The sequence below is a fragment of the Apis cerana genome, linkage group LG8 (assembly GCF_029169275.1).
Source record: "Apis cerana isolate GH-2021 linkage group LG8, AcerK_1.0, whole genome shotgun sequence".
NCBI classification, from domain to species: Eukaryota; Metazoa; Arthropoda; class Insecta; order Hymenoptera; family Apidae; genus Apis; species Apis cerana.
In genome coordinates, this window is record NC_083859.1 from 5,014,794 (window position 1) to 5,038,240 (window position 23,447).

General features: G+C 37.8%; 1 protein-coding gene across 3 annotated transcripts in view; it reads left to right on the forward strand.

The window, feature by feature from the left end:
- Positions 1-19,001, forward strand: part of LOC107995313 (protein slit) — a 480,699-nt gene extending 461,698 nt beyond the window's left edge. For 2 of the 3 annotated variants that reach the window (XM_028665494.2, XM_062078203.1), the window contains 23 exons: positions 291-362; positions 495-566; positions 636-707; positions 1,130-1,273; positions 1,969-2,132; positions 5,025-5,175; positions 5,781-5,927; positions 7,169-7,240; positions 7,353-7,424; positions 8,370-8,539; positions 8,808-9,009; positions 9,105-9,176; positions 9,468-9,539; positions 11,025-11,096; positions 11,182-11,345; positions 11,912-12,131; positions 13,351-13,660; positions 13,726-13,939; positions 14,179-14,640; positions 14,897-15,094; positions 15,219-15,368; positions 15,537-15,676; positions 15,847-19,001. In XM_028665494.2, coding sequence (XP_028521295.1) covers positions 291-362; positions 495-566; positions 636-707; positions 1,130-1,273; positions 1,969-2,132; positions 5,025-5,175; positions 5,781-5,927; positions 7,169-7,240; positions 7,353-7,424; positions 8,370-8,539; positions 8,808-9,009; positions 9,105-9,176; positions 9,468-9,539; positions 11,025-11,096; positions 11,182-11,345; positions 11,912-12,131; positions 13,351-13,660; positions 13,726-13,939; positions 14,179-14,640; positions 14,897-15,094; positions 15,219-15,368; positions 15,537-15,676; positions 15,847-15,933 — 3,499 coding nt within the window. In that variant the 3' untranslated portion in view covers positions 15,934-19,001. The remainder of the gene's footprint in view (positions 1-290; positions 363-494; positions 567-635; positions 708-1,129; positions 1,274-1,968; positions 2,133-5,024; positions 5,176-5,780; positions 5,928-7,168; positions 7,241-7,352; positions 7,425-8,369; positions 8,540-8,807; positions 9,010-9,104; positions 9,177-9,467; positions 9,540-11,024; positions 11,097-11,181; positions 11,346-11,911; positions 12,132-13,350; positions 13,661-13,725; positions 13,940-14,178; positions 14,641-14,896; positions 15,095-15,218; positions 15,369-15,536; positions 15,677-15,846) is intronic. The other variant, XM_028665495.2, reaches the window with a different exon arrangement.
- The last annotated feature ends 4,446 nt before the right edge of the window (positions 19,002-23,447 follow it).

Here is a 23,447-nt window from a genome sequence, read left to right on the forward strand (position 1 = left end):
GTAAATGTGACAAAATAAATAGAATAAATAAAACATCCACGGTGTTACAAAACGGTTAATTGCATTATAATTGAAAAACCGTGTACACGTTGAACGTACGTTTCCACCGTGACGATGATTGTCGCGCTGTTGTTAATAAAAACCAATTAATTTGATGCTCGCCAAGTTCTTCTCCCTTTCTCCCGTGGCAATTTCTACGCGCGCAAAAAAAAAAAAAAAAGAAAAAAAGAAAAATCGAGTAATAGCTGAAAGTTTGTTAACTTATCCTCTATGTTGTCAATCATTCGCAGACGTTTGGAGCAGAATCGTATCACGGAAATTCCGCCCAAGGCTTTCTCCCCGTACAGAAAACTGCGTAGAATGTGAGTGACGTTAGCGATTAATCCAATTTATGTTTCTCCATGTACGCGATTTTATCTGACGACGTTTAATTTTTTTCTATTTTTTCCCCTTTTTTTTTTTTTTAATTCTTTATTCCCGGATGCCATATGCAGCGACCTCAGCAACAATCAAATTAAAAAGGTGGCGGCCGATGCGTTTCACGGGTTGAAATCATTGGAATCACTGTGCGTATTGTATTAAAAATTGCTCGAAATAAGGAATGTTTCACGAATAAAATTTTGCTCGAATTGCAGAGTATTGTACGGAAACAAAATCACCGAATTGCCTAGCGGATTGTTCCAAGGATTGACCAATTTGCAGTTACTGTAAGTCTATGTTAAAAGATTTTTAATTATTGATAAATAATTTTCAGAAATACATAAACTGCCTCGTCCAACTGTCTCTCATTTATTAATTCGATCGAATCGATCCAATTTCGTTTTTCACAATTTTTATCAAACGGGGAGGAATATTTATTTTTCTAATTCCTGTTCGAAAGATCATTTTGCAATACAATTCGACGGAACAAGGAAAATAATTCAAAACGAATAATAAAGAAAAATTTCGATTCGAAAAATAGATTCGATCGAATTTTTGTTCGTTCGCTCTTTCGACTTACCGATTTAATCCCGAATCAATTTTATAAAATAAACTCTGCTCTCACCCACTGTTTAATTATTCCGCGGATTGAGCGCAGGCGGATCGAGAGTGGGGGGCGTAAATTGACGACACAAAACCAACTTTTCAGGCTGCTGAACGCGAACGAGATATCCTGCATACGAACCGATCTGTTCCGAGATCTGACCAGCCTCACTCTGTTGTCCCTCTACGATAACAACATCAGATCCCTGGCCAATGGAACTTTCGCCAATCTACGAAGCATTGAAACGCTGTTTGTATCCCACCATTGGACCGTTAATTTATACAAATTACCGCGGCTTTAACGCTCGAATGCACGGAGAGAGAAAGAGAGAGAGAGAGAGAGAGAGGGAGGGATCGAATTGCAAACGCGTGTCACCGGTACACACACGATTGTGCGTATACCACGGAACTCGCGGAATATTCGAGCTCTCGATTGTTCGCTGATTGACACTCTTTCAACGTTTTCGCGCTCCACCGGGTTACGTGCAGGCAAATTGTTCGATTCTGTTCGAATTAATCCCGTTATACGTCCGTTTAATGATATTATTCGTTTTAGACTATTAGGGGATAATTGTACGGTAATTAATTGATACGTATTAGAGGATGGTTGCGGTGGAAAGATATTTCGCGATTGGGGAATTTTCAAATTTTTATCACTACGTTTCCATTGCGAACGTAAATCTCTCCTAGAGATTTTTTTTGTTTTTGTTCGGGAATTATAAAGCTTTTTCAAGCGATATTTACAGTAAGAAAATTTAAAATATTTAATTGAAGATATTTTTGCACGCAATTTTTAAAAGACTTTAATACGATGTTTAATTTCTTCTCGATATAAATTGCAATTTTTCGGTATTGATATATTTAACTTCACGATTGTCCAACAACGAAGGAATCGTGTTTTGGAGGTCGAGGATTTTTATCGGATAAAAATTGCTCTTTCCACAGACATTTGGCAAGGAACCCGTTCATCTGCGACTGTAACCTACGATGGCTGAACGCGTATCTTCACGCGCATCCCATCGAGACGTCGGGAGCCAAGTGCGAGTCGCCGAAGAGGGCGCAGAAGCGGAAGATCGATTCGATGCGGGACGACAAGTTCAAATGTAAGGGTAAGCACGACCCGATTTTCTTTCATATTTCTCTCTTAAACGCAATGCCGGAACACACGGATATACGAGTCGGTAATGCAGTAGGATATTTTCCATCTTTTGGCTGAACAGAGGGATCGTCGCTCATGATGCGTGTTAAGAAATGGGTCAGTGATATATATGAAAATATTTTTCAATCCGCTCCTTTTTCCGTCCGATAAATCGATCGGAAGTTTTCTTCAAAGATTTTAAGTATTAAACAGCAATGTTCTTTTTCTTTTCTCCTTAAAAAATTATCATTCTTCTGGATCAGTGATTTCCAATCTACTACGCTGCTACAAATCTTATTCCATTGTTTTTATAATTAACTCGTTTGTTTCGCCACACGTTTATTTCAATTTAACAATTTCATTGCCTACGTTCTATAAAATGGTACATTCGATAAATAATTCATTTATTCATCTATTTTATTTTCCTTACATTCGTTCGACGTACGAGGAAAATTGCAAGTTATCTTAATATCGCGAAATGAGATGGCAACTGAAAAGAGGATCGCCCTAGACAACTGTTCCAGATTATTACCATTATGTCTAATTAACGCTTCATCAACGCTTTTATCGCGCAGGCTATCGCCGTTTAATTCAAATTCCCCTGAAAATGGGTCGCAAAGAGGAAAAGAAAAGAGCGTTCAAGCGTTTCGTCTAAATTTTTTCCCTAAAAATTGCAAAAGTCGTCGGGAAATTTTACATTCACCGGTGGTGGGATAGTAAGTTCTCGTTTGCCGGAAACGTGGCGTTACGATAATGCGCGACTACACCGTGCGTGCCAGCCAAGTGTTTATTTTCCGGTGTCATTTTCCCAGCACACGAAACAACGGGAGGGGAGGAGGGAGGAAGAACGAGATTACATTCTGCTCGGCTAAGTGTAATTAGGTGAAATATAGCGGCGTGAGAAGGAAAAGCACGGTCTTCCTGTTGTTGTTAATCTCCCACCCGCCTTAAGAATTTTCCGCGCATCCATGCCTTCTATCCTCCACCATTATTTGCCTATTTTGCCAACTTTTTCCAACAGACTTCCTTTCAATCTTTTAATACCAACGATATCAAGAGATACACTAACGGTCAATTTTTAAATTACCATAATAACAAATTATTCGATAATTTAGAATAATAGCGTTTCGCTAAACTTTAAAATCGAATCGTTACAATAAATTATCCGATATTTGTTATATCAAATAAGGAAAAGAAAACGTGTTTGAACCGCGGAAGGGAAAGTTGTAAAATGAAAATTCGATCGGAGGGGATTAATTGAAGTCGAAGATTGGCTCGCAACGGGGGTTACCTTGTTAACGTCGGCCGCGATAAATTTTGATAATGAACAGCAGTAGCGGCGATATCATTAAATTAAGCATCGACGCGATGCCATGCGCTCGTTTTCCGTCTCTCTCACACGTTAATTGAGTGTTGAATGTCACGGTGCTCACGAGGTGAATATGTTTATGTATGAGTACGCGCGCGCAGGTGATTTATCATCGCATTATACGCCGCATTACAAATTGTCCGCCGCGATACACGCGCGTAATTATATCGGTAATTTGCGTCCCGCGTTTAATAACGGTCTACACGCGGTGTCGCGTGCCCACTTTCTCCACTGGGTCTTCCTTCCTCCATCTCTCCTCATTCTCGTAATTAGAATCGATAAAATGTAGAACACTTGCGAAACTTGCGAAACGAGTAACGTAAGAATCGTCTCTACTTACGTACAACTGGGATTAGGACGATTAAAGAAAACAGTTTGTCCAAGATTATGTTCGAAACTTGCGCACCAAGATTGCAGAATGCAGCGATGCTCCTGTTTACTTTGCCAACTTGACCCAATTTGAACTGAGAAATAAGCTAATCTGAATTTAACCTAAACTTAAGCCAAACCTAACCCAATTTGAATTATCTAATTATTGAACCTGTCTAAACGGAGATGATTATACTTAGAAATTTATATTTATATTTCTCAAGATAGAGATCTATTTAACAATAAGTTTGAGTCTATTTAAAAGGACTATTGTTCGAAAAACTTTCTAGCCAGCCTCGAAATTATTTAGAACGTGGTAGATGTATATATAAGTATATGACCATTTTCTAACGCTCTTAACGTTTTCACGATCAATAACCTGATACCGTATTTTCTTTCGCTCGTCCCTCGTTAAAAGTTGGCACATTTTCCATCCTGATAATATTCGTGAAGATTAGATAGTTCCCTAATACATTGCTACGTTTTTGTATAATAAATTGGAGTTGAGTGCTGCTATAATGGTACCGCAATTTCTACCTTATAAAAGGCTGAGGGCCATTAACAGTGACAGTACGTGTCATTTCGTGAGTAAAAGCTGACAGCGTGTAGCATCGCGTTATACGCTTTGGTTCGTCGATGTTGGCAGTGATAATGTAACGATATAATCCACCTCTTCGTCTAAAGTCACTGAAGTCGGATATTTGAAGAAGATTCGGTTCGAATTTAGAATTATTATACATGAAAACGATATTATAGATGGAACATTTTCGTCGAGAGAGTATTCCCTTCGATATTTCGGATTGTTTAACAATTGTATGTTATTTTTTAATTAAAACTCTCTCTTTCTCCAATAACGATGATTATTATTATTAATTATAATAATTGTTGCTGTATTCATTTATCGAGATGATGACACGTACGCTTTCAATTGAAGCGAGAATCATTATCTGTCGCGGAAAGATAGCTCTACTAATTAAGATTAGCAATTTCAGACACGATGTTGCGTTTCCAAGCGCTTAAATCATTGATTCATTCACGAGAGCGACGCTCTGTGGCCCTGAGAAGGAAAGGCAGATCAGACCAGATTGTTTGAAGTAGATTTTGTATCCGGCTGTTTGTACTTAGGCGACGAGGAGCTCTTGACGAAGAGAGCGGGCGAGTGTATCCTGCCTGGAGAGTGTCCAGATCCATGTGTTTGCAACGGAGCAACCGTCGATTGTTCGAACAAGAAGCTCACTTCCATACCGAAGGAATTGCCTATTTATACGTCCACCCTGTGAGTAACTCTTTTATTTCTCTGAATTATAACACTCTTCTTGTAATCAATCCAATACAACTAGCGATTATAGAAATCGTAATCCTAATTCAAACTACTATTTTTCATTATTTAAAATTTCTTTAGATCGATCGAAGAAAATATACATTTAAAAAACTCGTTTCGCGTGAAAATCGAATGACCAATCGCTATAGCTTTCTAATCCGTCCGATTAATTATTATAATACTAATCGAAAAATTGAGCAATTGGACCGAGACTGTATCAATCGAGCGTTTTAACAAAGGATCAGATATCATCGGATTAGAAAGAAAGAAAGAAGAAAGAATCGATCTGGTCAGTCGATCGTGACGAATCGCGAGGCCCCTTCGTTTTCTCCACGGCGCGAGAAAATTAATTCAAACGGCCGACAAGATAATTATCTGATCAAAAGTCCGGCCCGTACGATCGGGGGAGTCCAACAATGAATCGTCGAGCTATTATTCGAAATAAATTATTCGAGCTCGTTTAATGGATCGACGCCCTATAGCGCGATTAATTGCTCCGCTCGAGTGTCGGCCGGCAAAGATAGACTTCTCTAACTTTCTCGTCTCCTTTCTTCGGCCAGGCTGTTGGCCAACAATGAGCTGGATAAGATCAAAGCTGATGGCCTGTTCGAGAAGTTGCCCGAGTTGCAGCATTTGGACCTTAGGAAGAACAAAATATCGCGCATCGAGGCATCCTCGTTTCAGGGCGCTCACAAGCTAACCGATTTGTAAGTTTTCTTTTTATCTTATTTCCCTCCGTTTTAGAAGTATATTAAAGTTCGATGATGATGTATTTTCGAAAAATTTAATTGACAACAAAAGATTGTTCAAATTATAATAATTTAAGATAGTTTAGCGGTATTTTGATTTATCGAGGAAATCTTTGTATAAATTAAACAAGTATTTCGAATCTAATTTTGCCTTAAGTTTTAGCTTCTTATAATTTCCAAAGTATAATTTCTCTCTAAATTTATTATTACTTAATTAGAAACTTGAATGTAAACTTTGGAACGTTGTAAGAGGAAATTGCCGTACTCTCTGTGTATGATAATCCAATTTTCATTTGAAAATTAATTGAACGCGGATGATAGAATATCTTAATTCCTTAGAAGACGAAATTTACAAAGAATGTTGAGAATAGAGCAAAGCGTTTAATTCAAAACGTTTTAATTCCACGATGTAATTTAATTTGTCATCGAATGTTGTTGTTCGTTTCCTCTCTTTTTTTTTTTTTTTTTTTCCTTTTTCCTTCTCCCGAAACGTTTCTCTGGATGAGAAAGTTTCGAATAACGGGGGTCTGTATTCAGACGAGTCGAGATTACTTGCGTTATTTGTGCCTAACTCGATCGGGACTTTGAAACGAGCTTTAACGAAGCAGAATAGGATTTAATTTTCAAAGGCAATTAACGGGACAATGGGTCGATTAATTAGATAGCCGGAGGGGCGGAGGGCGGGGATGTTACTCCCGTGTGTATTTTAGTACGGGCGAGTGCGGGGCATGAATCGAAATGACGCGTGCCCCTAAGGAGGAACGAATCAAACGACAAATATTTTCGTTCGAATCGAAGAAAAAAAATATACTTCAAATTATTATATATATATACGAAAATTCTCTCTTTTCTCTTCTTCATTTTAACTTTTCCAAATTAATTCTCTCCTCTATTGGACGAAGAAAAAATTTCGTGCGACGAACTTTTCTTTTTTTTCTCGAAAGAAAATTTAATTCCAAAATTGTCTCGGGAAAGAACAATAATTTTCTAACGCTTCGATTATTCCCCTTTCTCGTTTATTTCATCGAAAAAAAAAAAGAAAAGAATAGGAATAGCACGGTACAATCACGAGCATCGATTCCCAAACTCTCCCTTTACAGAGGAGAGACCCTTTTTCCTCTTTTTCTCTTTAATATTTCGTAACCATACGCCTTATACTCGTATCTCTCCCGACGCAATAACGAGCTCTCGTTTCGTAGATTGTTGTCGGAGAACAGGCTGAGGGAGGTTCACAACAAGATGTTCACCGGGCTGACGAATCTTAAGACCCTGTGAGTAGAAACTTTTATGTCTCTTCATAAAACGGTATTCACCGCCGTATATATAAATATGTATGTATATATATATATATATATATGTATATTCGAAACGTGATTTTCACAGGAACCTGCACGGGAATGCCATAACCTGCGTTATGCAAGGCTCGTTCGACGGATTGACGCATATACGCACCATGTGAGTATACCGTATAACGACACAGCATCTCTTTTCTAGACTAGACTCCTTTCCTTTAAACGCGAAATCGATACTCTCGGGCGAATGTGAAATTGTTTATTGAATTTCGAAATAATACTGCACGCTCAAACGATAAACTACTTGTCGGAATTTATCGAAATTGGTAGATTTTATTGACTCGTTCCACTTATTCCCTCGAATCGAATAGAAAAAATTTATTTTTGCTCGATACAGATATGGTGGAAAATATGAAAATCTGTCTATCTTGATGAAGTTAATATCGATTGATTTTGATTTCTCTGTAAGATTGTCAAATTTTGAATTCATCCTCTGCTCTGTTCATTTATAAGAATTGTTTTATTCCTTATAATAGCAAAAAAAAAAAAAAAGAAAGAAAAATCAGAATCATCGTCGTAAAATAATTACGATACACATTACAGCATTAAAATACATAATCTTGACGTAATAATCACGTTGTAGAGAATCGAGTGAAAACGAATCGGTGGGATATGATCGAGAAAGTTCATGCGTACGTATTTAATTATCGTTGAACGGTGTAACGAAGTTAATTTATAATTAATCGTTTTAACGGCTCGTGCCGATACACGTAGAAACAACGATTCCGAAAGTAAAATACGAGAATCAATAATCATAACGATCCGTTTCTCGTACGAGAGAAAGAGAGGGAGAGGGAGAGTATAACGCGCTCGCCGTATTAAAACGCGAATATTTAATCGGATTAGTATTATAGAATGATTATATGAATTACGGTTCATCAATATTAACGAGACAACGATATGGATTCATTAATTATTACGCGTATGTGAGTAGCAGCGCGGTATTTCCATTCCGCAGTTGACATCCCCGCCCCCCCCCCGTAAAATATATTTCGTGCTTACGCGCGCATAATTAATAGCAGTCTAATAAATTGCTTCCCATTTTCAGCAACATGCAAGGCAATCCTTTGTCGTGTAATTGTCATCTCGCGTGGTTCGCCGGATGGTTGAGAAAACGCGAAACGCCGTTGTCCGGCGTTGTTGGACACTGCCACGACCCACCAAGATTGAAAGATGCGATCGTCAAAGATATCCCCCACCACGAGTTCAAGTGCAACAGTGAGTTTTTTTTCGTTTCGTTTAAATTAACAATTTGTTTCTCCCGATATAACTTCGCGTTTATCAAAGAAATTCCTTAAGCAATTTCTCCAAGTGGATGTTAACATTATTTGAAACGATATCCTATAGACGGTGTAATTAAATTAAAAATCAACGAAACTTAAATTCTTATAATCCTGCTCCCATCGGCGATTGTCGTCTCTCTTTCATTTTTGATCGGCACACGAATTCGAGATTAACGATCGATCGTTTACTTTACGAACCGCAGACGACAGCGTGGGTTGCCTAGGAGACGATTACTGTCCACCCCAATGTAATTGCGCCGGCTCGGTGGTGAGATGTTCGAGATCTCAGCTTACGGAGATACCACGTGGGATTCCGCCGGAAACCACCGAACTGTATTTGGACGTGAACGACATCAAGACGATCCAGCCAGAGAGGCTGAACCACCTGAGGATTCTCACTAGACTGTAAATAAAATACACGTGTGACGACACGTTTCCCCCGAGGTGGGGGGAAAAGGGAAAGAAAGATTTTAAGATTTCCCTCCCTTTCTTTTTTTCAGGGATCTGAGCAACAATCAGATCGGGATGCTGTCCAACGATACCTTCAGAAATCTCACCAAATTGTCCCACTTGTGAGTAAGAGAGGTTTAGATTTTCTTCACTTGGTGTTTTATCTGAAGATTAAAATTTTCTTTCTCGAGAAATGGACCGTATTTTTAAAAAAATCTTCGATGTTGTTCTATTCAATTTTGCACAGATCGTCTTCTTTGGAATGTATAGAACAAGATAGATCTCGTATTCTTACTTAAACACGTTGTATCGTTGATCAATATAATTTAACTCGTTTCAAAAAGATATTCGTTCCATCCCTCTCGAATTTATCATCCAAGTCGAAATATTAACGCATAATAACGAATTTTCAGAATTATCAGCTACAATAAGTTACAATGTGTCCAACGTAACGCTCTGGCCGGCTTGAAATCGCTGCGGATAATGTGAGTTTCGAATCGCAATAATTCTATTCTCGAACAATAGCTAGATTTATACCGTTCCTTTTATACTTTTATTTCGACATCGAGATTTCATAAATCATCGGGGAGAGAATGCGAAAATGATTCGCAATAAACGAAAGTTGATCATTTTTCTGGACGAAAGCGTTCCGAATCCTTTCCATTATGAATCAGATGGGGAAATGCAATCGTTAATGGCGCATTAAGTTTTCGATAATGAAATAAACAAAAGCGATGGTGTAACGAAACGACGTGACAATTTATCGATCACAATCGTACACAATGATTTATCGTCGCGCGTTTATTCCGTTATTTGCGTTATTAATTTCTTGATGCGGGTAATTTGAGGAACGATCGTTCTTTATCATCGTAATTATTATAATTAATTCGTCGAATCATTGTACATGTTGAGCTACGAGGAGAAACGATTTATCGGGATCGACGTCGCTAGGTTCATTGGAAATTATTACTGATTTCGAAGGAGGGAGAGGGGGGGCGGATTTATCGTATTAGCAAATAATCATTTGTTCACCAGTTACGAATTCTATGATAATGACTGGTTTAATAATATTGGTTTTATTAATTGATAATGATTGTATTGAATTGTGCATTTAACGAATGTGTAACGAGATGCACGGTAAGATATGACAACAATTTAAAACTTTCTGTTAATCTTTGGCAGTGGTACGCCAAATTGTACGTATCGAAAAAGCAAATTATTCGATTTTATCTTCGATCTCCATACGAATTTAACCGCTCGTTACCAGTTACATTTTCGCGGTAAAAACACTCAATAAGACAAAACATTTTATTGGTACGTATCCAATAAAGAATATTCAAATTTCCATCAAAAGGGAATTATCTGTATGTACGATTTTAACGTCGTTTTAAAATAAAATTAACGTCAGAGCATTAGCAGTTGAATATTCACGTTGTAAAATTAACATAACAGAACAAAAACCATTTATTCTCTCGCGAAATGTTCCGATATAATCAAATTTTCTCCCACGTTTAAAAACCAAATTACACGAATTTAACGTTTTTAACAACCTTAATGCTTTTGGTTTAATATATTTAATTTTATCGAGGGCATTTACATTACGTTATTTTATTAAAGTGGAAAAGAAAAAAGTATGAAACCCATTCGAAATTAATTTAATAAAAATCCTCTACGGATAATAATTCCGTTCCAATAAATCTAAATATAATATAACAAGAAAATATAATCAGAGAATTAAATTCTCGTCTCGATAACTCTGATAGTTCTCGTGATAAAAAATCTTTCGCAAATCCCTCATTTCCTATACCAAATCGATACACTTATTAAAAGCAATTTTTCGACCCATCTTTCTTATCTTTCTTATTATTTGTTAACTATTTCCCTTCCTTATAAAAATAAACCATGGTAAAATTAATTTAAAAGTACAGAAACTTTTACCACCGATCCAATAACGATCATTCAAAATCCAGGTCTCTACACGGTAACGACATATCGGTGATCCCGGAGGGTGCGTTCGAGGATCTTCAATCTATAACCCACCTGTGAGTACTCCCTCTCGAAAGCGAACGCATTGCTTTCCTGAGACTGTCGATAACTCACCAATCCTGTATGTGCGCGTGTTTACAGCGCTCTTGGGTCCAACCCGCTCTACTGCGACTGCAGCATGCGATGGTTGGCCGAATGGGTGAAAAAGGATTACGTGGAAGCAGGTATAGCGAGATGCATGGAGCCTCCAGCGATGAGGGACAAGCTGTTGCTCACGACACCTGCGACCGCATTCCAATGCAAAAGTATGTATTTCCTTCGACAGATATCGCGATCGTGGCGAAAGTGGCCAGCTGCGGGGATCAGGTTTTCTTCGAGCAATTGATTCGAACCGCGAATTTTATATACGCGTGCATATACTTGCCGCGTCGAAGATCAGTTTATAGCTAAAGAATGGTTTTCTAATAGGATGGAATTTGTTATATTTTATCGTTCAAATTTCTCATTGTCTTCGCTTAATCAACAACTGTATTTTTTTATTATATTTAAAATAGTTATCACAGGATAAATATTCGTTTAATTATCTTCGTATTTCAATTCAACGAAACAATAGAAATTGCTTGAAAAATTATATCGACCCAAGATTTTGGAAAAAGCCTGGTCATTGGAATTGAAAAATTTGGAAGGATGAATTTTTGATCAGCAGGCCGCTATCGACCCAACGATCGGCGAAAATGTATATCGCACGTGCATATGTTTTTGATTTCTCACTGGCCTGGTGAATCAGTCTGTTTAGTTCATGGTTTTTTGGCCCGTTGTCACAATGGGGTACTAAAATTGCTCATTAATCGTAGACCTTTCTTCCGCGCAGCCAACCAACAGCCAGCCGAGGTCTTGGCCAAGTGCGACCTGTGCTACACCTCGCCATGCCAGAACGGAGGATTTTGCGAGGCGCTCCCGGACCGGAAGTTCCGTTGCAAGTGCGCGCCAGGATATCATGGGGACAGGTGTGAACATAAAATTGACGCGTGCTATGGAAATCCTTGCGGGAACACCGGAACTTGTAAAGTATTGGAAGAAGGAAGATTCAGGTATCAAACGTCTTGACTAATACAACGTAGAGAATATTTTTGGCCAGCTCGTTCGGGTCTAATTTATATGTGCTCGTTCAGTGGTGCCCGTAGAGATCGAGATCCGCGGTGAATTCTAATCGAAATTAATACTTATTCTTCTTTTTCTTTTTCGATTCGTCCATTTAATTGTTACCGAAGATAGAAATTTAAGGATTTATTATTATTATATTTTGTGAAGATTTTGGGATTTCTTCGAGAAAAAATTCTGAAGATTTATTTATTCACGATGTAGTTGGATTAGAATTCCGCGGATATCGAATCGGAGATATATATATATATATATAAATCTGTGCATTTGCTGTAGCTCGATTGATTTCTTTCAAACCTTCTACGTACGGAAGGCAGTAGTGTTGGTCGGAGATAAGGTAGACGTGCACGAAAAAAAGTATTTGGCGAGACAATAGCATCGAATATCTATTGTAGCTGTACTGCATCGATCGTGAAAACTGTTGAAATATTCGTGTCGCTGGAATAGACAGAGCTATGAATTTGACCAAGTTATTTCATTCTCTAGTAGTACGAGTCGATGATTATGAAACCAATCTGGTAGGTTCATAATCATAGGTTTTTTTTTTTTTTTTTTAATTTACAAACATGCATTGAAAGAGTTAATATTGTTGCGCGTTGATGTATATTCCGAAATATACATAGGGAGAAGCGTATTTGCATTGTAAAAGCGCTGTTTAACGTATAAGTAGAGTATGAAATGTAGTTTCAGTAGCAGTAAATTGCACGTACAAAAAGCGTGCACTGTTTTATGAATAAATAAAACGGGACCTCTGCACGTGAGCCCCGAACAGTACAACGTACACGTAACGATCTATCGACGAAGCGATTATAATTCGGTAATCGAGCATTAATTCCCTCCAATTCCCATAAATAATAATGATATTGCTCTTCTAAATTCTAGTATTCACTATTTGTTATTACTTACATTCGCCATTAAATTAAAAAACGATCGCTTCTAATATGAGAACTCTAGAAAAATATACTTTCTAACACGATATTTGTTTCGATAATGAAAGTAATTTAAAGCGAGTTAAACAAAAATTGCAATTGCGAAATTGCGCAATGTGTTCGTCGATACGTTACGCGCAACGTAAGATCGATTGGCGGATATACCGCGATCGAAGGTCATGGTCAATGTCTCGATTGACGATCAGTCGGTGTGCGACAGTTGCGACTGCGCCCCCGGGTACAAGGGACTTCGATGCGAGAACAACGTCGACGACTGCGAGGACAACAAGTGCTCGAATAACTCAACCTGCGTCGACCTCGTACAAGCCTACAGATGCGAGTGCGCCCCAGGATTCATGGGCGAGTACTGCGAGGAGAAGATACCCTTTTGCACAAAAGGGCACGACCCCTGCGAGAACGGGGGCCGGTGCGTCGACCACGGGACCCACTATAGCTGCGAATGCCCAATCGGCTTCACCGGCCTTAATTGCTCCACCAACCTGGATGACTGCGTTGATCATATGTGCCAGGTAAACATCCTCCTTCTACCTCCCCTTCTCGTTGCTCCAGCGATAATTCCAACGTTCTTCTTTAGAACGGTGCTACTTGCATCGACGGCATAAACAATTACGAGTGTAAGTGCGCGGCGGATTATACAGGGAGATATTGCGAGGCCGCACCATCGACAGTCATGCTCTACCCGCAGACCAGTCCGTGCGCGCATCATGACTGTCAGCACGGTGCATGCTTCCAACCTGCTCCCGCTTCCGCCGCGGACTACCTTTGCCAGTGCCACCCCGGCTACACCGGTGAGTAACTTTTTTCGAAAAGAGGATACTCGTTCCTTACGATCCTGTCAATCGTTACCACCAAACGTGAACAAATAAATGTAGCTTTCGAAACTGATAAATGAACAGTAATTTCGTAAACTTTGTGGAAAATATAGAGAGGAAGAATACGTCGGTAAGGGGATAAGTAGGGAACGATACCGAGAAGTTATACGTATATACGAAAATATATATATATAGTTGAAAAAATGGGATTAAAGGAAAACGATGCGAGTACCTGACGAGTTTGAGCTTCGTGGACAACAGCTCGCTGGTCGAGCTGGAGCCGCTACGCACGAGGCCTGAAGCGAACGTGACCATCGTGTTCACGACCACGCAGGAAAACGGGGTGCTCCTCTACAACGGCCAGAACGGCGATCACATTGCCGTGGAATTGTTCAACGGCCGTGTAAGGGTCTCGTACGACGTTGGCAATTATCCAACCTCGACGATGTACAGTTACGAAATGGTCGCCGATGGTAAAGCTCACGTGGCCGAGCTTCTCGCGATCAAGAAGAATTTCACGATGAGGGTCGACAACGGCGCGGCTAGGAGCATTATCAACGAGGGTCCTAAAGAATATCTGAAACTCGTCGCGCCTATGTACGTTGGCGGCGTCGCGCCGGAGGTCGCCAACGTCGCGTTTACCGAGTTTCATCTGCGGAACATCACCAGCTTTCAAGGTAAGATCTCGTTATTACGTCGATTGGAGAGGATATTTTTTTAGTGCAGAGATATAAATTTTACTTGCTCTTTTACTTCGTTGAAATCGTTTTTCGGTTTTATCGTTCGACGTCTCGATTGGTCGCCACGATGTAGTATTTAAGATTATGAACGATGTACTTTTCCTCGAGTTTGGGATAAATGGGATCAGTGAGAATTTTGATAAAATTTGATCGAGTTAAAATATGTAAATAATTTCCTCTCTCTCTCCTCAAGGCTGCATCTCGGAGATGTGGATCAATCACAAGTTGGTAGACTTCAGCAATGCAGCGAAGATGCATCGCGTAACTCCCGGATGCATGTCAAACGAGGAAGAAGCTGACGAGGCACGAGACGTCGTGGAAGCGGAAGGAATTATGGGCAGCAGCAACGAGGAGTCATTGCCACAGGAGGGGATGGCTCACGAGCATTCCGGTACGAATCCACCGACCTATTCATCCATTATCGAATAATATTCGCAAGGATATATTCAATATAATTCCGGCCGATATTAAAAGAAACGGCGTAACCATTTGACGTACGCTCGCTTTCGTTGCAGACATCGTTATGACGGGACCTGGCACGATAATTTCCGATCCGTGCACGGGACACGAGTGCAGAAAGGGGTCACAGTGCGTGCCATCACCGATCGGAAATGGGTATACGTGCCGGTGTCAAACTGGGTGGCAAGGACGGTATTGCGAGAAAGGTACGAAGATTCATTTGTAGGAATTTTTTTAACAATAAATAAATGAAAACAAGTAATTTCGCAGTATCGAAAAAGTATTTTAAGAGGAAGAAATTAGAAAAATTTAGCGTAGGTGTCGAGATAAGTGTCAGAAATTTTATTACATATATATATATATTTCTGTTGCAGCACCGACGTGTCGCAAGGAGCACACCAGGGAGTATTATAGCGAGAATGGATGTCGGAGTCGACGACCGGTAAAACTTGCCAAGTGTTGGGGTAGTTGTGGCAACTCTTGCTGTCTGCCGAGGAAAACGAAACGGCGCAAGGTACGAGTTACGTCGAATAACATTTTTAGTTAATAAACAAATAATCCTTTCGTAAACGATCCAAATCGAACATTATTCTCTTTCGATAAACAACATTATCGTCCTAAACTTTCTACCTCGATAATAAAAATAATAATAACAACAATGGAACGTCTGGAATTGTTGATTAGGTACGACTGATCTGCGCCGACGGGATGCGGTACACGAAGGACGTCGATCTGGTGCGCAAATGCACGTGCACCCGGAAATGCTACTAGCCAGGACCGAAACACGCCGAGCGCCACAGGTGTTCCATAAATAAGCGTCGAGACGTATCGAGACCGAGAGGAAACCCCCGAGAACCGTTCAGACAGTGCCCCAATTCGAACTTTCTACGCGAACGGGTGATGTGGCGAGAGTCGATCGCGGATCCGTGGGTACGAGTCCCCCTCGGCGCGTCCTCGTCGAACGCGTGACGAAAGTCTAAGGGGGCCGCGGGACTGCCAGGCCGAATGAAAACAGTAAAAAAGTAAAAAGAAAGAAAATATTAACGAAAGGAAAGAGAAAGAAAAAGAAAAAGATGGACACACATGCACACACTCGCAAAAAGAAGAAGAAGAAGAAGAGGAAGAAATAAAACAGCACACAGCCGGCTCAGTGTGATATTATTATTCGAAACGTGGAAGAAAGATATTATATATGTGCGCGCGTTAGGATCGATGGAACTAAGGAATATTTGGGAAAATATCGACGCATACGTGGGCTAAGTATTATCGTATTAATCGACGTATGCTCGACGATCGGCCAGTTGGAAAATTGGTTGGAGAGAACACGGACCGGAAAAACGACACGAAACGTGTCCCCAACATTGTTCCCTTCAATACCAAGCGCACGAATCGTTCGCTCAGTGTGAAATAGATCTAATGGATTACGATTGGTAGTGGTGGTTGGGTGGTAGTGGATGATACGATCAATTTTTGTAACGAATTCACGCTTAACGATTATCGATCTCTCAGAGAATCTCCTTCTCCTTCGACCCGTGTCCCGCCGATTCTCGAGTCTCGTCGAACGGGGAGGGGAATTTTATCATTAGCTCGATGAATAATAAATAAATAACACGGTTTATAAGAATTTTCGAAATGATCGTTCTAGGGGAAACCTTGTTGTTAACCTAAATTCTCAAATTCTTCGTTGTATGTCCGATCTCGCGCAAGCTTCGGTTTCTCGGTGATAAATTTAATCTGAGAGATCGAAATTTCCGCAATTCGAAATTCAGCTTCCATCCGGGAATCTGATGAAACGGAATGAAAGGCTTTAGGCTTTTAGAAGCGTGCTGAGCTTTGCGCAACTATTTTCCGAATCCTGAATATTTGTAATTGTAATTAATGGGCGCAAATCGGCGAGGGACGAATGAAAGAGATTAGAAAGGAACGAGCAGCATGTGTAAAAGACAGTCGCTAAGTTAAGTATTAAAGACACGCAGTGTGTAAGGAGTTTTTCGTGTTTCTTTGAACAAAATTTTCCACAATTTAATCGTGAAAACTCGACGGATTGTGTTAGGTCTATTGTCCTCTGAGTAAACATTTGTAACAAATACAAGTTCTCGAACAGGCAGTTATGCATCACGCAAAATGATGATCGGTATCTGGCATATAATATATATTGAACGACACATACACACACACACGCGCGCATACACGTATACGTACACGAGCAAACATCGAATGATCAATCGAAAATGGTCAATCAAACGGACAATTTCCATCATTTCGATTCCGTTTTTCGTTTCGTTACTATCTATTTTAATTATTCTCTAATTATCGTTTAAGCTTACTATTTCTACGAAGAGTTAACCTCTCGGTATTTAATAATGGGATAATTTAACGCAGAAAAACAGTATATGTTATATGTAAAAAGAAAGGAAAGCGTATCGCGTGTTTCTTGCCTTCTTTATTATTAATTTCGTTGCAACGTTATCGATAAAATTGCGACCATCAACACGTTCTATACGATTTTCTATCGGACGAAAATTAATAGTAATAATGAAAAGAAAAGAGCAGCTTCGAGGCTTAAATTCTAGAAAAATAAATCTGAAACGGTTCCCTCTCGCGACGTATGATAAAAGGCAAGAAACGACGAAGGGTGTGATCGAAAGTCTCCAAGTGAGAGACGAAAAAGCGACTCGAGGAGCCTCGATTCTTTCATTCCACGGCCTAAGGTACTGTTGTTCGAGGTTCTATCGTGCGAATCGCACCATCTAGGTGTCACGTTTGAAAGGGAAAACAGGTCGAGAGATTGGGCGGCCATTTGTAGAGATGAACGAATTTTTTAGATGGGAGAAACGAGCGTATAATTAAAGTGATTCTCGGGGACAATCCCCTTGATGCCCGAGGACAGAGGAACGCGTAATTATTTTTGTATGAGCGGATTATTTAAATGATCGAGCGTCGACGACGATGATGATTTTTAGCGATTGTTTTTCATCGGGGTGGCGTGATTCGTTCGAAACTAACTTAAGTCCCTCTTAATGTTTCCCTCTTAATATATTTAAAAAAAAAAAAAAAAATGTGTACCTACTCTGCGGATAACTGTATTACATCTTCCACTGCCAGTATTTAAGTCGTGTATATTTATTCGTCGTCACGAACGATCTGGCGCGAAATCATTCGCCGGATTTATTCTTTATCGATCGATTGTTCTTATCGCACTTTCCGGACACCGCGAGTCTCACGATTTATTCGAGGCGAAACGAATTTTCTACAGCATGCATGATCGAGCCCTTTGCACTTTCATCCTTTGCGTGAAATCACAATTTTCTTTCAATGCTGTCGAACTTAATTTTCATTTTTGATCTGTCGTATCGTTTTATCATATTCTCCTCTTCTCTTTTCTTTTTTCCCCATTAACGTTGTCGAAATTATTGGCAAACGAATAAGAATAACAATTGAAAAGTGCAAAGAGTTAAGTGAATCGGGTTAAATCGACAAAATACTCAGCAGTACAGGGCACAGTGTTCAACGTTTTTCCAACCCTTTCGGTACGAGCGATTTATTTCCGAGGAACGAGAGATCGATGCCTGTGAACGGTGAACGAGTCGAATCCTCCGATCTTGACGTTGAATAATTTAACGATTTCTTTTCTCCTTTAGATTTTTATATTTAAACGATTTTGTAACCATTTTTGTATTTTGTAAGCATTTAATTAAGTTTATAATATATAAAATTGTATTTAATGTTGCACGATGTGTAATTCTCTACGTTTATATAGTATAATAATATTTTGTAGAAAGTGTAAAATGAGCGAGTATTTATGAAGAAAAAAATAATAATAATAATAAACGTATATCGAGAAGGTTTCAATTATCGATTATAAACGAAATTCGTACCGAAAGGGGACCAACGAGAAGAAAAATATTTCTTATTATATTTAGATTAGATTTATATGTAGTCATTTCTTCCTTTCCCACACGACGATTCTATAAGTATCTTTATTTTATTTTTATTATCAACGTTGTATGTAGCATCTTCGATGCGATAATATTTGTAATAACTTGCGTAATTTCACTTTTATAGCATTCTTCGCGATCGAATTATTTTATCATTATCACGTACCCCTTTTCTTTCGAGTGGAAGCATCGAGAAAGCGGAAACGAGACGAAAAGCATTATAACGTAACACCGTCACTTATTGTTATTGATTTTTTTTCCTTGTAAAGGAAAAATGATAGAAATAAGTGTACCATAGCGTATTTTACTAGTTCAATAATTATTAACATTAATATTAGTTGGCTATCGCGTTTATAAGTTGCGTTTCGAAATTAATTTCTTTTCCATATTATAAATTTTATAAACTGAACATTGTTGGTGTTATTAACGCGTTGCTCGTTAAAATTTAATATACTTGCAAATTATTTTCATCTTCTTTATCATAGAATTTTGAGAGAATAAAAAATTTTTTCTTTCTTTTAAATTGTAACAATATTTGGTGTATAATATTTGAATGCCGCGAGCAACGTGTCGAATTGAATACTTGTGAAATGAAATTGAAAACGTGATTGAAAACTTTCAGAATATTGATGATTATATCATAGAATATACACATGGATATATTCTTGCTTGTTTGAATCTTCCATACCGACATAGGGGCTTGATCATCAACTCCATCTTTAGAATGGAAAAACAGTTGTGAAAGATAAAGTAGAGCACGTCAGAGAGTAGAATAAATACAAAAAAAAATCATACGGCCGAATTGACTTCAGAATTATTGTGTGAGAATATATTTCATTTTTAAAAATGGTCCGGTTAATTCTTTCTTAAATTTTCAAGAAATAAAAATTACATATTTCTCTCTTAAAAAAATTAATTCAAAATCAAGATGCAACAATATTTATTAAAAAGTTTAATAAAATAATCAAAAATTAATAAATTTCGATGCAAGCAGATATCAAACTCCATTCTCGCTCCATCTTCACTTTTCGAAGAAAAAAATAAAACAAAATTAAAAAAAATTCATCCCGAATCATCCAGATATATATCTATTTTCTTATCTACCTATCAAAAATATTGTCATCAATTAAAAATCATTAAAATTCTGAAAGCTCGTCGATCTTTCGAAGAAAAAATAAAACTAATTAAAATCAAACTAATTAAAAAATGGTGAGAGAAACAGGATACGGAAGCCAGGCTGAGACAGAGAACGAGTGTAAAAAAACTTATTACCAACACTGCCGATTACACGAAGGAAGTTGCGAGGGCCGTAGTCATTAATGAATCCCGCATTCGACCAAACATAACGTGCGAGTAATTCTCCTTGTAACGAGATTAACGTTCGCGCGCTACGTTTAAACGAGAGCGATAAAGGGGGAGGGGGGAGAGAGAGAGAGAAATAGTAGGAAGGATCGATAGAATGGGTTATGGGATTAAAATAAAAAAAAAAAAAAAAAAAAAAAGAAAAAAAGGAGGAAAGATATAGGATTTTCTACAAAGCTTAACGTCTATTACTGGACAATAATTGAGATGAGGCGATCGAGGGTTCGATTTAAAATGTGTTAAATGGGTGGGAGGGAGGGAGGGGAGGGGGGACTCGCGAAGAAGAAAGGGGGTGAAGAAGAAGAAAAAGAAGAAGAAGAAGAAGATGAAGAAGAAGAAGTGTTCGAGACTTGTGATTGCTCGAAATTCCTAACGAGTTATATTTGTACATTTACTTTAACGAAGAAACCTTAATATATTTCACTCGATCGGTGGACTAATAGCGCATGCGACTGAAGTATATCAGTTTTAAGAGTCTTACGCTTAAAAAAAGAATAAAAAAAAAAGTATAGCAAATGCTTTCGTTCTCGGACCAGCCTACGAATTGTATTATTCCTTGAAGGAGATACGACGCTTTGCCCCGCGTCTAATGTCCGAGGCAGCGCGTTCCGTTTATTGGGTAAAAAATGAAAAAATAAAAAAAAGGGGGGAGGGGGAAAAAAATGGAAGAAGCATTTGTTTCGTCGACTCAACTCACTACCTAAATAACTGTAAACTGCGTAATAAATATAATTATTATTGTTCCTTCTCGATATTCGAGTCTTGTTTCACTGTTTTCTTCCCTTCATTCTCCTAAAATTATGACGAAGGTTTGTTCGTCGCGGCAATTTATCTGAGCAACAACTATTTACAAGTTTCTCAAATCAAAATTTTTCTATGAAGAAAGGGACGCATATATTGATGTTACAATCTGGTTTTTTTTTTTGCTTTTTTATCAGAAAAATCAAGCATTACAATACTTTAAAATAGTATGAACACGATATACTTGATTATATTATATGATCATTTATAAAAAGCAGATTTTTGTGACAAAATTTGAACTAATTAAATATTAAATATTGAATATTGAATTTCGAATATATTTTCAACGACCAGTGCTTCGAAATAAGATTTCTTCGACAACATATTTTATTGATATAAGATTATGTTTCGTATAAAACATATCAAATAAACTATTATCGTAATTTTGTTTGATTGAAGTAATTTGTTGAAACGAGCTAGAATCCAATTCCTTTTTATCATTGTATCATCTTTTTCCGCAAGTTACGTAAACAGTAGTATAAGAGATAATATGTCAGCCAACTCGTGGCCATGAACACATCATTTAATAGATTCATAAATTATATCGTACAAATTATTATTATTGCCGTAATAATTTAACTTAAAACGAACGAAGCGAACAATAAATTGATTCAATATTTGCAAATGAATGCATAGCATTACAGATAATTACAGATTCCGATGTTAATACAATGAAACCTATTATAATTGATTAATCCAGGGAAAAAATGTGAGATCCACGATTACAATAATCTATATGATCTTGAAATAATTTTAATATCCAGCGACACGACCTCGATGGCCTTCGTTTAATTTCCAAATGAACTTGATGATGATGGTCTCGATCATAAAATTTCGAAGAAGTCTGCATGACCTTTAAATGATCTTGACATGCAAGAATGACATGACCTGAATGATCTTCATGAGACTTTTAAATGATCCTCGCATTCATCGAAACAACTTTGACGACCTCAATGGCTCTCTAATGGCCTTAAATCCCAGTTTGATCATTTTCGCGATCTTTGAATAATCTTTCATTTATTATTTATTCTAATATATAATATTTCGAATTTATCGTTTCATGTTATTCTTGATAATTTACAAATCACGAAATTGTCTCGTGTCTTTTTATTCATTCTCACGTTTTCATTTAATTTATTTATTCAAATAATGAAAACTCTGATATAAAATCGTCTCGTTACACGATTTAAAGAGAGTTAATTTATAGTTCGAATGAATTTCATATTATATTTTTAATTAAAAACGATATACTGCAGGCGAAATACAAAACTTGTATTAAAAAATTTGGCATGGCAATAACGAAGCCAAAAATTTAAATATTGCTTATCGTAGTTAATTCTACTAAAAAACGGGGAGAGATAAAATATCGGCAATACCGTATCATCGGCAAATGGACTTTTTTTGCCTAAATGGAATCAACGTCAACGACTCTATTACGCGATATACGACTGCCGGAATAACGTTATCCATGCAATTAAACTCAATCTCGTTGCATCGCGTTGTCCAATTCCCGATATTGAGCGATATTGAGTTTTCTCATCGAAATGATATTTTGACGAAATCTGATAGTCTGTTTTTGAGATGCGTTTCTAATTATGCGAAAAAATTGGGAATGCTGAGCAATTGTAACGAATAAAAATCGTCGAATGAACATATCTGTACATTCACGACAAAAAATACGAGAAAAATATGTTAAGTTGTTAGTGTTATAATTATTTTTACAAGAATTCGAATAAGAGAAAAATTTCAATTTAAGATTTCAGCGTGAATGTTTGAATTTTAGTTTATAAATAAAATAAAAAAGATCGATACAATTGTTTAGGAAATGATAGGATGTTGAGAAATCTCGAAAGATATTTTAGAGGAAATGCACCAAATTTTCACTTGTCTCAAAATTTTAGGGATTGGACACGAGTAATGAAGGCCATTGTTTGAATTCAGTCGCGATCTCTTAGAATCTCATCTCCTTGAAACTATGTTAAGTATTCTAAAACCCTTTAAGACTCATCTAGATTGAATATCTCCTAACTAGATCGTATCAATTTCTTTTCTATTTTCCAATATTTTTAATTTCTTCATACTGTTCATTCGGTATTTCCTTATTTTTTTTTTTTTTAATTAAAACAATTTTCACAAATCTACGTAAAAATTTCACATCTCATCTTTGCCACTTTATTTCCGTCC